This window comes from Rutidosis leptorrhynchoides, chromosome 2 (genome assembly GCF_046630445.1).
Source record: "Rutidosis leptorrhynchoides isolate AG116_Rl617_1_P2 chromosome 2, CSIRO_AGI_Rlap_v1, whole genome shotgun sequence".
NCBI lineage: Eukaryota > Viridiplantae > Streptophyta > Magnoliopsida > Asterales > Asteraceae > Rutidosis > Rutidosis leptorrhynchoides.
In genome coordinates, this window is record NC_092334.1 from 394,906,811 (window position 1) to 394,919,196 (window position 12,386).

At 34.6% G+C, this 12,386-nt stretch overlaps 2 protein-coding genes and 1 non-coding gene across 3 annotated transcripts; 2 read left to right on the forward strand and 1 right to left on the reverse strand.

Moving 5' to 3' along the window:
• Positions 1–3,382: 3,382 nt before the first annotated feature.
• LOC139895502 (U6 spliceosomal RNA) lies at positions 3,383–3,486 on the reverse strand. Its single transcript, XR_011775939.1, has one exon. It is a non-coding gene; the product is annotated as a U6 spliceosomal RNA (small nuclear RNA).
• Positions 3,487–5,388: 1,902 nt separating this feature from the next.
• Positions 5,389–6,313, forward strand: LOC139892192 (enoyl-CoA delta isomerase 2, peroxisomal-like). The gene has a single exon (XM_071875236.1). It carries the CDS (start codon positions 5,416–5,418, stop codon positions 6,139–6,141), a length of 726 nt encoding a protein of 241 aa, XP_071731337.1. The 5' UTR covers positions 5,389–5,415; the 3' UTR covers positions 6,142–6,313.
• A 752-nt stretch (positions 6,314–7,065) lies between these two features.
• On the forward strand, positions 7,066–10,448 carry LOC139892193 (uncharacterized). The gene is made up of 4 exons (XM_071875237.1): positions 7,066–7,135; positions 7,755–8,409; positions 8,973–9,401; positions 10,133–10,448. The coding sequence occupies exons 2-4, from the start codon at positions 7,791–7,793 to the stop codon at positions 10,300–10,302; spliced, it is 1,218 nt and encodes a 405-aa protein (XP_071731338.1). The 5' UTR covers positions 7,066–7,135; positions 7,755–7,790; the 3' UTR covers positions 10,303–10,448.
• Positions 10,449–12,386: the final 1,938 nt, after the last annotated feature.

The following is a 12,386-nucleotide window of genomic DNA, read 5'->3' on the forward strand; positions in this document are numbered from 1 at the left end:
GCTTCTCAAGATACATATTGAACTCAGTCGATAAATATTCTCCTCCATTATTTGTGCGTAAACACCTAATCTTATTATTGAGCTCACTTTCTATCTTCTTCTTGAACTCTTTAAACTTCTGAAAAGTCTCCGACTTTTCCTTCATGAAGTAAACCCACACATACCTTGAGAAGTCATCAATGAATGTCACCATATACTTCATTCCTCCAAGTGATGTTTGTTTCACTGGGCCAAAGACGTCTGAGTGTATGAGCTCTAGTGGTGTCTTGGACTGATGCGCTGACTCCTTGAATGGCAGTTGGTGAGCTTTGCCAAATTGACATCCAGTACATATTGTATCTGTTCGGATATCAATTTGAGGAAGCCCATTTACTATGCGTTTCACCATCATCTCCTTTAACTTATTGTATCCCACATGCCCAAGACGTTCATGCCACAGATCAGCCGTCTCATTCTTTCGAGTCTTATCCACATAAGCTGTTTCAGCAGATAATACATAGACCGATTCTATTCTTCTTCCATGCATAACTGGATTGCCAATCACCTTTACTCTCTTGAATACGGACACATCTTCTAGTCCAAAGAGCACATAGTTCCCTTCTGCTGTTAATTGTGGTACTGACAGTAAATTCTTCTTTAGGCCAGGGACAAGATACACCTTCTCGAGTTGGAGCTTTTGAGAGTCGCCTTCATTTGGAATTATTGTCTTTCCAATGTGAGAAATAGACAACCTTGAATTGTTGGCTGTCAACACGACTCTCTTTCCTTTGTAATCCTCCATTTCTTGCAGCTTTGTCCCATCTTTGGTCATATGATTTGAGCACCCAGAATCGATGATCCAATCATCTTTGTAGTTTATTTTTGACTTTAAAATTGTTGTAAGAGCTTGATCATCTATGTCAGCTTCAACAGAGAGTCCAGCTTCTGCATCCCATGTTTCTTCATTAATGGTTGCTTCGAATGTGACCTCTTTCTTCTCATCTCTTGTGGCGGCCACATTTCCTTCGAAAGTTCGCCTTTTGGGGAATCTACAATCTCGAGCAAAATGACCCTTCTTGCCACAATTGAAGCATTCACCATTCTTTCTCTTATCATTTTCCCCGTATTATTGGCGATGATCTCTTCTTCCTTGTTGAGCTCCCCCTGAAGCGTTGCCTTTTGATTTTGGGTGACCCTTCCACCCATATGTCTTACTTTCTTTCATCGCCTCTTGTCTTCGAGATGTTGCTTTCTTCTTATTGGTGAAGAGTGCATCTTCTCCGTCTTTTATGGTTACTTCATTCATCTGTTTGGCTAATGCCTCTTGATTAGCCAATAGATTCTCCAGCTCTATTAATGATGGTTGAGTAGGCCATCCTCTCACAGCGACTATAAATCCATTATACTCGGATCTTAAGCCGTGGATGATAATTCTTTTCATCCTTGCATCACTCACTTTCTCTTCAGGAGCAAGTTGAGATATCTCACGGCAAATAGATTTCACCTTGGTGAAATATTGGGAAATAGACAAGCTTCCTTGTGAGATACCTGCGAGCTCATTTTCCAAGAGCTGGAGGCGTGCTTCATTCTTTTTTGAAAACAATTTTTCAAAAGTTTCCCAAGCTGCCTTTGGTGTTTTCTCGTCACGGATGTGCTCCAATAGATCCTCCTCGATTGTAGTCTTCAATATAAATAAAGCCTTCCCGGCCTTGATGTTCCATTTTCTCAAGGCTTCGGCATTTTCTTTCGGTGGAGGCGTTGTGTCACTGCCAGCAACTATTTCCCATAAATCCTGTCCTTGTATGTAGGATTCTATACAAGTCCGCCAATAACCATAGTTGTGGTTATTGAGTCTCTTGATTCCACTGCTCGTACTTGCAGGATCTGCCATCATGACGTCCAACGCCCAATAAGCTTGGTCCCAGACCGATGAGCTTTCACAGTTCCTAACTGTACTCCGACAGAATCTCCCTTAGGGCCTTGGTGTTAACAAGACGATGTAAACGTCCAACGTTCACCGATGAGTACCTCCACTAGCAATGGTCCCGAACGACCCGCTCTGATACCAATTGTTGGAAGCTTCGACGAGCCCAACACACCCACTATAGAGGATCTAGACTATACTAGACTCACTACACCAACACTTTGACGTTGATTAGCCTTTAATTTTATGAATTCTTAGTGCACAATAGTACTTAGGCGACAGTGTCGACCATATATCATTCAGGCGGTATAACCGACCATATATCACTTAGGCGGCAGAGCCGACCATATAAGAAGAACAACACAAGTGCACTAAGAACTTAAGTACAAACTGAGGCTTAACCGGGAAACTTAACAAAGAACACTTTTATTAATACAAAGAAACAATTACAATATTATGGACTCAACTCACACTCTTACTTCTTCACAACTTCTACTTCTAACTCTTATTCACTTCTTACTTCTTCTCTACTTCACACTTCAGTTACTCACACCTTGATTACAAATGAAACTCCTCACCCATATTTATACTTGTCCATGGAAGTTTCTACACAATAGATATTTCCATAGATAAATTAATATCTAGATATTTCTATACAAATATCTAGATTTTTCTTTTCTAAATTTTTCTTTCATTTTCTAATATCTAGATATTTTCTTATACATATTAATATCTAGATATTTTTCCATACATATTTACAAATTTCATATTATTCTAAATTTGCATTGTATTTTAACAAAACATGATATATATTTTCTCGGTCCCATTATAATTTATAAGTGTTCATTTTTCAAAGTTTATTTTTGTCAATTTTAATAGTAAATATTTTTATTTGCATTGTATAATATTTAATAAAAATTATATTATATGATTGAAAATAATATTTAATTAAAATTATATGAATGAAAAGGCATTTAAAACTAAATTCATATATTATACATATATTCAATTGGAAAAAAAAAAAGACAAAAAACGGTCACTGTTCATTTGAAAATTTAATCCATTTTCTACAATTTCAACACCCCTTTTTACATTATGTTCACCGTTATATTTTAATTAGTATAATTTTGTAGTTGATATCGTAACTTCCTTACCTAACATTTACATGGTCAAGAGTTCGAGGTTTTCACAGTTTTTTTCTTCTCATTTTCTTATTCACTTATTCTCATTTTTATTTTCTTTATGATTTTCTCTTTTAATATCTTTTCCATTTCATTTTCTTAATTTTATTTTAGTCTTTTTTAGATACGGATCCAAAACCAACGGCGGCTTTTTACCACCCAATCAATAGTTCGGTGGCTATTTTAGTCTTTTATATTCACTTTTTTCCCTTCTTCTTTATTTTATATGTTTCTTTTTTACACTCTCAAACTATTTTAATGTTATTCTTTTCAAATCAGACATTCTTTTTTTTTTCTTTTTTCTTTTTACCATTTCTCGAAATTTGCGCGTTATTTTTTGCGCAGAGATCATGCTAATCTTTTATGTATCGTTCTTATTTTATCGGATGTCCTTGACGAGACTAAACGAGACATTCTATTGCTGATTATTTAATATATGTGATGATGATGTAGAAAGTGTAGATCATGCGTTGATTTTTTGCAAAAATGCTTTTGATGTATGGTCTAGAGTGTACAATTGGTGGGGTTTTTGGTCCGTTCTCGAAATTAAGTATAATTGAAGCTTTCGATGGTACGGTTAATCAAAGATGTTCGGAAGTTGGAAGATTGATTTGGAAAGCAGTCGAGTGGACGTGTGGGTATTTGTTGTGGAAAAACCGTAATACAAAGATTTTCAAGAATAAAAAGTGGTGTGTGCCTTCGATAGTTAATGAAATACAAATCTTAAGCTTTGATTGGATCTCTAGAAGGATGAAAAACTCGAGTTTAGATTGGCTTTCGAATCCTAAATCTTATCTAACAATTACATAGTCTAGTCGATTTTTAGTGCTATCTCAGCATTTGTAGTGTATATGTAATAGGAATTGGTGCTGTAGACATCTGCTTTGCATAAGCAGCACTTGTATCACTCTTATTAATATATAAAATTTCTGTTGCTTTTCAAAAAAAAAAGCAATCTAAAACCACATATGTTGAAATTAAAACTTTTAAAAGTAAACATAACTAATAAATAATAATAATAATAATAATTTTTTGAGTTATCAATAAAAGTTTCTACTTGCTTTAAAAAAAACATAACTAATAGAGTAAAAATAAAGACCAAACAAAACCAAGATTCATAGACAAACATACTGTTTGGAAAAACAATTTGATCTAACTAACTCAACTTTATAAATCCGATGAGTAAAAGTCTGGTTTATAGTTAGAAAATTACTAAGTGTGGAAAATTCAGACTTGAAGCAACAAAGTTAAAAATTCAAATTATGTTAGGAAAATTTCAATTGTAGTTATGGAGATTACACGTATAGCGGAATTAGCTTGATTTCTAGAAGAAGAAATTAAATTTGAAGATAGCTAATCCTCAAACCCTAGGTCATATAGTATAAATGATGGGTTAGGCAAACCCAACTTATTCAATTTCCAATCCCTACTATCTGAACTATTAAATTAGACTTGGGTGTGTTTGGATGAAATGGAAATAAGCTCTACTTTTTAAAAAATTCAAGCTCCCATAAGCTCTTGCGCCAAACACACCTTGAACTAAATTCAATCTCAAAAGTTAATTCAAGGAGATGAGGAACCCAAGTTATTATAAGTAGCTTAATATTTGGATCTATAACCGATGTGGGATGAGATGAGACAACTCAATACTCAACAATACAATTCATTGAAGTGGTTGTTCAAAATATTATTATTCCCCCACTTGATTAATTATTCTAACGTTATGTATAAGTGTGGTAATCTTCTTTGAATTGAGTTTACGGTAAACTGCCCGTTACTAGAGCCCGACACATTCCTGAAGCTAGACAATCATATGGCCCTGGCGTCTCATCAAGAGTTTTGGTAAAAAAGAACTGGCGAAAAAACGAAAACTTTAGACAAGGAACTTCCATCAGAAAATGAAAGAATCTAACGAGGATTACAAGCAACAAACGAGAGTCGAAACTAAAAAGCGTAACCAAAAAGCGTAACCAAACAAAACAAAAAAGTAACCGCTATATATCTAAGATCGAGCCTAACTAGACTAAAATCCGAATTCACGACACAAAAAACTAACGACAACCAACAAAGGAAGAGAAAGAAACAACAAGACAAAAACATTAACCAACAAGACAAATACGTTAAAATAACCGATAAACATCGATCCAACGAGCCCGCAAGTGATTATTTCAAGACTCTTGTCTTTATTTATGACCAATACCTTAACCCATAATTTGTTAGTTGATGCATACACCCACAACTCTATATAAATATAAACCTTAAAGTTAACTAATGTTCATGATTATTTCAGCACACAAAATTACATATTACCAACTGCTCCGTAATTAACAAATGTGCACTTTCGAAAAGCGTGGTAACCTATTTTTCCTAACACTAACCGGAAATGGAGTAGATGATGAACACTACCTTAGTCCTATTCTCATCACCTCTATCTTATCAGTTGTCTCCGATGCTAAGATTCAATCAACTCGAGGCTCTGTATGGATCACTGTTGCACAAGGCAAATTCTTTTCAAATGGTTTAGCAAACCCATCCACTTTCACTTCTCCTTCCAAAGCCCATGATATAATCGTCCACGGGTTAAAAACCTTCAAGGCCTTAGTAGCCGACTTTATATCCCTCCCTATGCCGACAATTGCTATCGTCACCGGCCATGCTGCTGGTGGTGGAATGTCATTTGCATTATGCCATGACTACGTGTTCATGCGACGTGATAGGGGTATACTGTATATGAGTGAGATTGATGTAGGATTTCCTGTGCCGGATTTTGGGCTTGAATTGATTAAATCTAAGGTGGGAGATCCAAATTATCGACGAGATATTTTGTTGCGTGGAGTGAAGGTGAAGGCGGATGAGGCGGTAAAGATGGGTATAGTTGATAAGGCTTATGACAGCCGAGAGAGTGCGGTGGAGGGTGGTTTGCGAATGGGGGACGAGTTGTCTAAGAGGCAATGGGATGGTGAGGTGTATGTCGAAATGCGTAAGTCGTTGTATCCTGACTTATGTAGAACACTTGGATTGATGAGTTCTAAATTTGTCGTAAAACCAAGGCTTTAAGCATGACATTTACTCGAATCATCTAATTAAGTGTTACGTATAACCTAGCAAAACGGTGTTAATGAGCCCGAAGGATTCGAATAAAGGGTGTTATGGCCTTCGTTTATTAGATAAAAAAAAAAAAAAAAAAAACTATATAGATTATGCCACCATTGGCAACTCGAATAAAGAGGCTGTTTACTTTTTTTTATGTATTAAGTCTTGTTTTCATTTATCCCTATTTAAAGAGGTCTGATTCTATATTTTTTTTAAAACAGATAAATTTTCAGATTAAATAATAAAGAAACATTAGTTTTACTTATTGAATTAAGATATTCTAAAATAATTCATTAAATAGAAAGTAAAACGGCCCCGAGTCTTTGTATACCCATTTCCTAGTTTTTTCTTTCCCGCGAAAAAAAATTATATTATACCATAACACTTTCATCAAAACGATGAAAGAAGATACAAAGTACACGAGAAAGAAAAAGAACATTGGCACAATTACAATATAGGAAACAAATCTATAACACTAATGGCAAAGTAAATACAGATTTTGTTCTCACACGTATGCTTGGAGTCCATGAACAAGCTTGAGGTTGGACGCCCATAGAAACACTTTAAGCTTTATATTTCGAACCACAATCGAACAACAAGTGAATTTGTTGTTGAAGATATAATCGTTACTCGCCACCCATTTCCTAGTTCATCATATAGTCAGTATAACACAAATGAAACTATTTATTCAACGTTGACAAAGAATTATAACTGCTACGGTACAAAATAACCTTTTGTTAACAGAAACATCACCTTCTAAACGGTTATGATTTGTGGGGACCGAAAATATTTGTGGTAGTAATTTAATTTTAATGCATTGTTGGATGAATGCCAAAATGTACTTTTAAGCGCTACATTTTTTCACAAGCCATGAATAGGAACGAAAGAATCGTCTTTTTGTTTCCTCCATTTTTCTAATTCCATCATCTATCTATCTATTTCGTTTTATTGGAAAAAGGTACAACTCATTCATGTTTTTATGTTTATTTATTTATTTTTTCTGTTATTACGATTCAGGTGCTGCTAACTTATTCAACTAAATGTTTGATTCAATGTAATCTATTATATGTGATGAGTGCTGCTATTTCATTTGCATTTTGGATCTGCAATGAGAATTTGTGATGTTAATTGATGTAATGATATCCTAGGTTCAGTATTTAATTTGATCAAACTGTTTTTTGCTTTTGTTCTGTGGATCTACAGTTCGAATTGTTGATGTTATCATGTTTTGCATATGCAATTATAATTTATTATGTCCATTTAGATTGTTTATCATATACTAGGGTTTCAATTCAGCCAACAATCAAGGACTTTGATTGATATCTAAATCTTATTACTGCATATTATGTTTCCTACATTAGGGTAAATTTGAGGCGAATTAAGCTTGGAAGCATAAATCCGTGTAAATCGAATAATTGCAATGTTATTTTGTTAATAGTGCTGATACTGTGTAAACCAACAGGCCACATCTTGATGCAGCAAACTATTTTTTTGCGTTTGAAATTTGAATTCTCTTAAGAAAATGTGTAATCTGTGTATTGATATTGTTTGTTTTTTTTTTTTTTTGTGATGTATAGAGACTTTAAAAGCAATACATATATCTTTATGGTACAATGCCTACCTTTACAACAGTAGCTTTGGATAGTTTAATAGAACCAAAAGCTTCTAAGCTGGCAACAACAGACAAAACTAGGCCTGAACCGAAACTGGAGAGAAAGAATCGTACAATGACTATTCAAAGAAAACATCATTGGACCCAAATTTCACCTACACTTTACACTACTCCCGAGCCGACACCTGTTCCACATACTCCGTTATCATTTCCTACATCACCTTACATAGTTGACCATAAGAGGCGTGGGCCCCGGCTTTCAAAGACTTACTCAGATGATGGTACTATTCTTCATAAAGCTGTAACCGATGACAATACTGTTGAGATCAAGAAAAGTGTAGAAGCAGAGGATATTGGTTCTACTAAGGCGCTCGACTTAACGGATACAGTTGTTTCTGGTGACATTAAGTATAAATATGTCAAGTTTCAGCCTAATCAAAATAGTGGCTCGGGTGATATTTCAGCGAAGTCTGATGCATTGGAACGAGAGGGCGAGGTAGATGATTTTTATGATCCGAACGATACAACGAGTGTTAGAAGCAGCACTGATGGTGAAACTAATCATGGGCTAGAACGGTCTTTAAACACTCCGTTTGCTGAGTTTTATGATGCTTGGGAAGGTAATCTTGTTTTCTGTATTTTTATATTGTTAGAGATAGCAAAATGGGTGGGTCAAACGGATTGGGTAACAGGTTAAAACATCTAAATTTGGGACAGGCCGGGTTAGGCTGCCTTAAATTCGCTGCATGTTTATATGAATTATATTACAGTGTGTCAAATATTGTCACAAAAGATATATGAATTCAATAACAATCTAATTTTATCAATAAAATGATTAATGAGATTTTATGCATATTAATATTGAATGACTATGGTTTTATGCGTTAAAAGTACATATTTGGTAGATTTTGACTTGTATCCTTTTATCCTAAGTTTATGTTTTGACCCGTAAAGATAAATTCACTGAGATCAACCCATTTTTAATCGGCTAGAAATTGCTGCTTCTACATGACCCAAACACAGCTTTTTCTCAAAATTCATGCTGTCTTTACATTTTTCGTTAAAATTCCGTTGTATAAATTATCAATTCACGTTCTTTGGAATATGCTTTTTATCTATTATTGTAGTTAACTTACTACGAAAATGACTTAATACAAACGGTTCACACACATTAATTCCGCAGAATTAGCATCTGAGACTGGAATTCAGCATACTGCAACTGATACCGAAGGTGAATTACGTGAATTACAAACGGGATTTTTAATCGAGATGGAGAAAAGGAAACAAGCCGAAACCCACCTGAACGATATCAAAAGCCAATGGGGGAGAATTCGTGAACAATTATCTGTTGTCGGGCTGAGTTTTCCTGCAGATCCTAGTGTGACGGACGATGAACAATCCAACGATCCTGGAGAAGACGTATCCCGTCAAGTTCATCTTCTCCGTTTTGTGTCGAATTCCGTTGGGCGGGGAATGGCGAGGGCGGAGCTTGAAGTGGAGATGGAAGCCCAGTTGCAGTCTAAGAACTTTGAGATTGCTAGGTTATTGGATAGACTCCATTACTATGAGGCTGTAAATCATGAAATGTCTCAAAGGAATCAAGAAAGTGTTGGTGAGTCTTAAGTAGTTTAGTGTATTTCAAAGTTACTTTTTGCAGCTCTTTTCAGTAATGGTTACTAGTAGATACTGTTGTAAAAGTCGGCCGATGCGTCGGTTTGGGTCGCCCAAAACGCCTTAAAAGTCATTCAACGCTAAAAAGTCAGTTCAAAGTCGGGCTGAGTTGGCTGAGCCGGGTCTGATTCGGTCAAAGTCAAAGTTGTCAAAAGATTTGTATTTTTAAAATTATATTTTTTGCCATATATCCATGTTTGAAATATTTATGTTTTATGTTTGATATATTTACTAAAAGTCAATATTGGTTAACGCCCGACTCATCTCTGACTCGACTGATTCGTCCCTCCAAGGTCCTGACCAACTCGTCCCCGACTCGCGACTTTTACAACCTTGCGAGTAGAAGTGAAAATTTGTACATCTAGCGGCCCAAATGGGTATAATCATTTTAAGGTAAAGGAAAATGGTCGAAAGGTGGAACGGGCTGAAAGTTGAACAAACTGTGTATTTGATGTATACTACCTCCTAGATTGTTCTCTTTTCAAAAAATAAAAATTTGGAAATCTGTAATCAAATTCAACACACTTTTGTTGTTAATCCAACATTGCGTGACCCAGTGCATCTGTATCTAAAAAATGACCCATTTGACCCAAACATGTTTGCCTTGCCTAGTTGATCCATTTCTAGTTACAGTCCTAAAAATGTATGCTTCTGTTTTCCTATATGTTTCAGAAACCATGCGACGTCTTAGGCAAAGGAGGAAAACAAGACAGAGGTGGATTTGGGGTTCGATCGGTGTTGCGATTACACTTGGCAGTGCTGCTTTAGCATGGTCTTATCTTCCAACTGGGAAAGCGTCTTCTCAAACGCACACTTCGGAAAGTAAACATTCTGTCAAGTGACAACTAACCTGACTGGGCCCGCCAAAGATGACATTTAAGAAAACTAAACAAAAAACCGAAGAAAGCTTTAATGGTGATTATCATGTTTTCCGACCTCCAAGAATGTATAGCTCCAAATAAAAGTAGAACCTAAGGAAACCATTCGTTGTAAGTTTCTTCTGTTTTCAATTTCGTTACAAGATTTTGCATAATAAGACCAACTTTGTTCTGATAACTTATTGTTTTTGGTTGGAAAATTTTGTAAGTTAAGGCTAGAAAAAACATTTTGTGACGCAATATGTATGATGCGAGAAAAGTTACCAGTCACATTTTTAAAGGTTCCCCGAATATTCCATTACACATATGAAGTTGGTCAAATTTAGATTGTTGCTTATGCTCATAGTTTAGTCTTTGTTACACATCAAACGGGTTAAAAGTTAACCAAATAAAATTTTATTAGATAATATTCGATTAGTTTAATTCTAGCAGTTCAGCATTTGGGATTTTTAATCTGGTTACTCCATGTCAAAACTTTTCAGTGTTAACTGAAACACAATTTGAATAAAATTGGTTTATATTTATGGTATGGATTTTGCTAACAACCATTCAGGATGTCGTTAGTGGTGCTTTAAAGTGTTGTACAGAGGCAGTTACTTACTGGACTTGAAAACGAAATTGTTTGACTTGTACAGTTAATTTATACACGTTAACGACAACCCTTAATTTTTCGGACATGATGCAGGTTAGAATGGAGGTTAGTCTGACAAAGAACAGCACTTAAAGTCTTTCGACCAGGTTAGTTACGTACATAATACACATATATGTAGAGAGGTAAAAACATGGATCTACTACATACATTTTTTTGCAGTAATAAAAAGTACGCATTTCGGTTTACACCATCAATGGAATAATAACTGTCTAATGTTTCTATTGTTCATGATCTGTATATTTAACTTTTTAGAATATGGAACCAAGTTTGGCTTATGTGATATTTATCATTTTTCTGATTATCCATATTCACCTTTAGAAAGGTAGAAAACTAAGCTACATTACTACCGTACTTTATATTGTCTTTGTATCTCTTTCAAAAAAAATATGTTCAGTACAATTGTTGATGGACTTTTTATAAATACACAGACCTTTGCAAGGATAGAAAAAGAAACTGTAAGCAGTACTATATAAGAGAAAATCACTCTTGTTATTGTAAAACTTCGAACATTCTAAAGCGAAAAAATTCATATTCGAAAGGGTGAAGTAAAATGAAACTTGTAATGTTTTCATAACTAGCGTCTCCAAAATTTGAACTTATGTCATGATTTACAGCAAGATATGAAGACCAATGAGATGCCAAAAGGTAACAAATAAGAATTCGTAAATGAATTCTAAACAAAGGTAGTGATAATGTTATAGTATAAATTATGTAGTATACTATGATTTTCTATCTTAAAAAAATAACTGAGTTGTAATACCTTGCATCCATTAATTTGCTTGAAATCCAAGGACCAATGAGAGTGTGACATGTGGCGCGAAAAGCACATGTGATTGAAGGGAAAAAAAAAATTCAAAAATTTTTTTTTTGAAATTTTTTTTTCGAATTTTTTTTTTACAATCACACGTGATTGTAAACCCAATCACATGTGATTATGCATGTCAAATCCAATCACATGTGATTGTAAAAAAATTAAAAAAAGAAAAAAAAATTGAATTTTTTATTTTTTCGAAAAAAACATGTTTTGAATTTATTTCCCAATCACATGTGATTTTCGCGACACATATCGCGCTCTCATTAGTCCCCTGGATCTCAACTAATTTATGGAATTTATGGATTCAAATGAATATTCCTCAAAAATAACTAGTAAATACCATTAAGCTTTTTAATTTACTCTCAAAGTAATACGGAGTACTTTTAATCATTTACAGTATCTATAGTTTCTACTAAAATACTATAATAATAATGTTATTATTAGACTAATTATTTTGTTAAAAAAAATTAAAAAACAAAAGAAAAAAAATCTAAGCATTATGAGCAAGGTTGAAAAAGACGTGAGACGGGGCCGAACCGTTAGCGACCTTAAAACGTCGCAACGGAAAAAACGAGGTCGAAA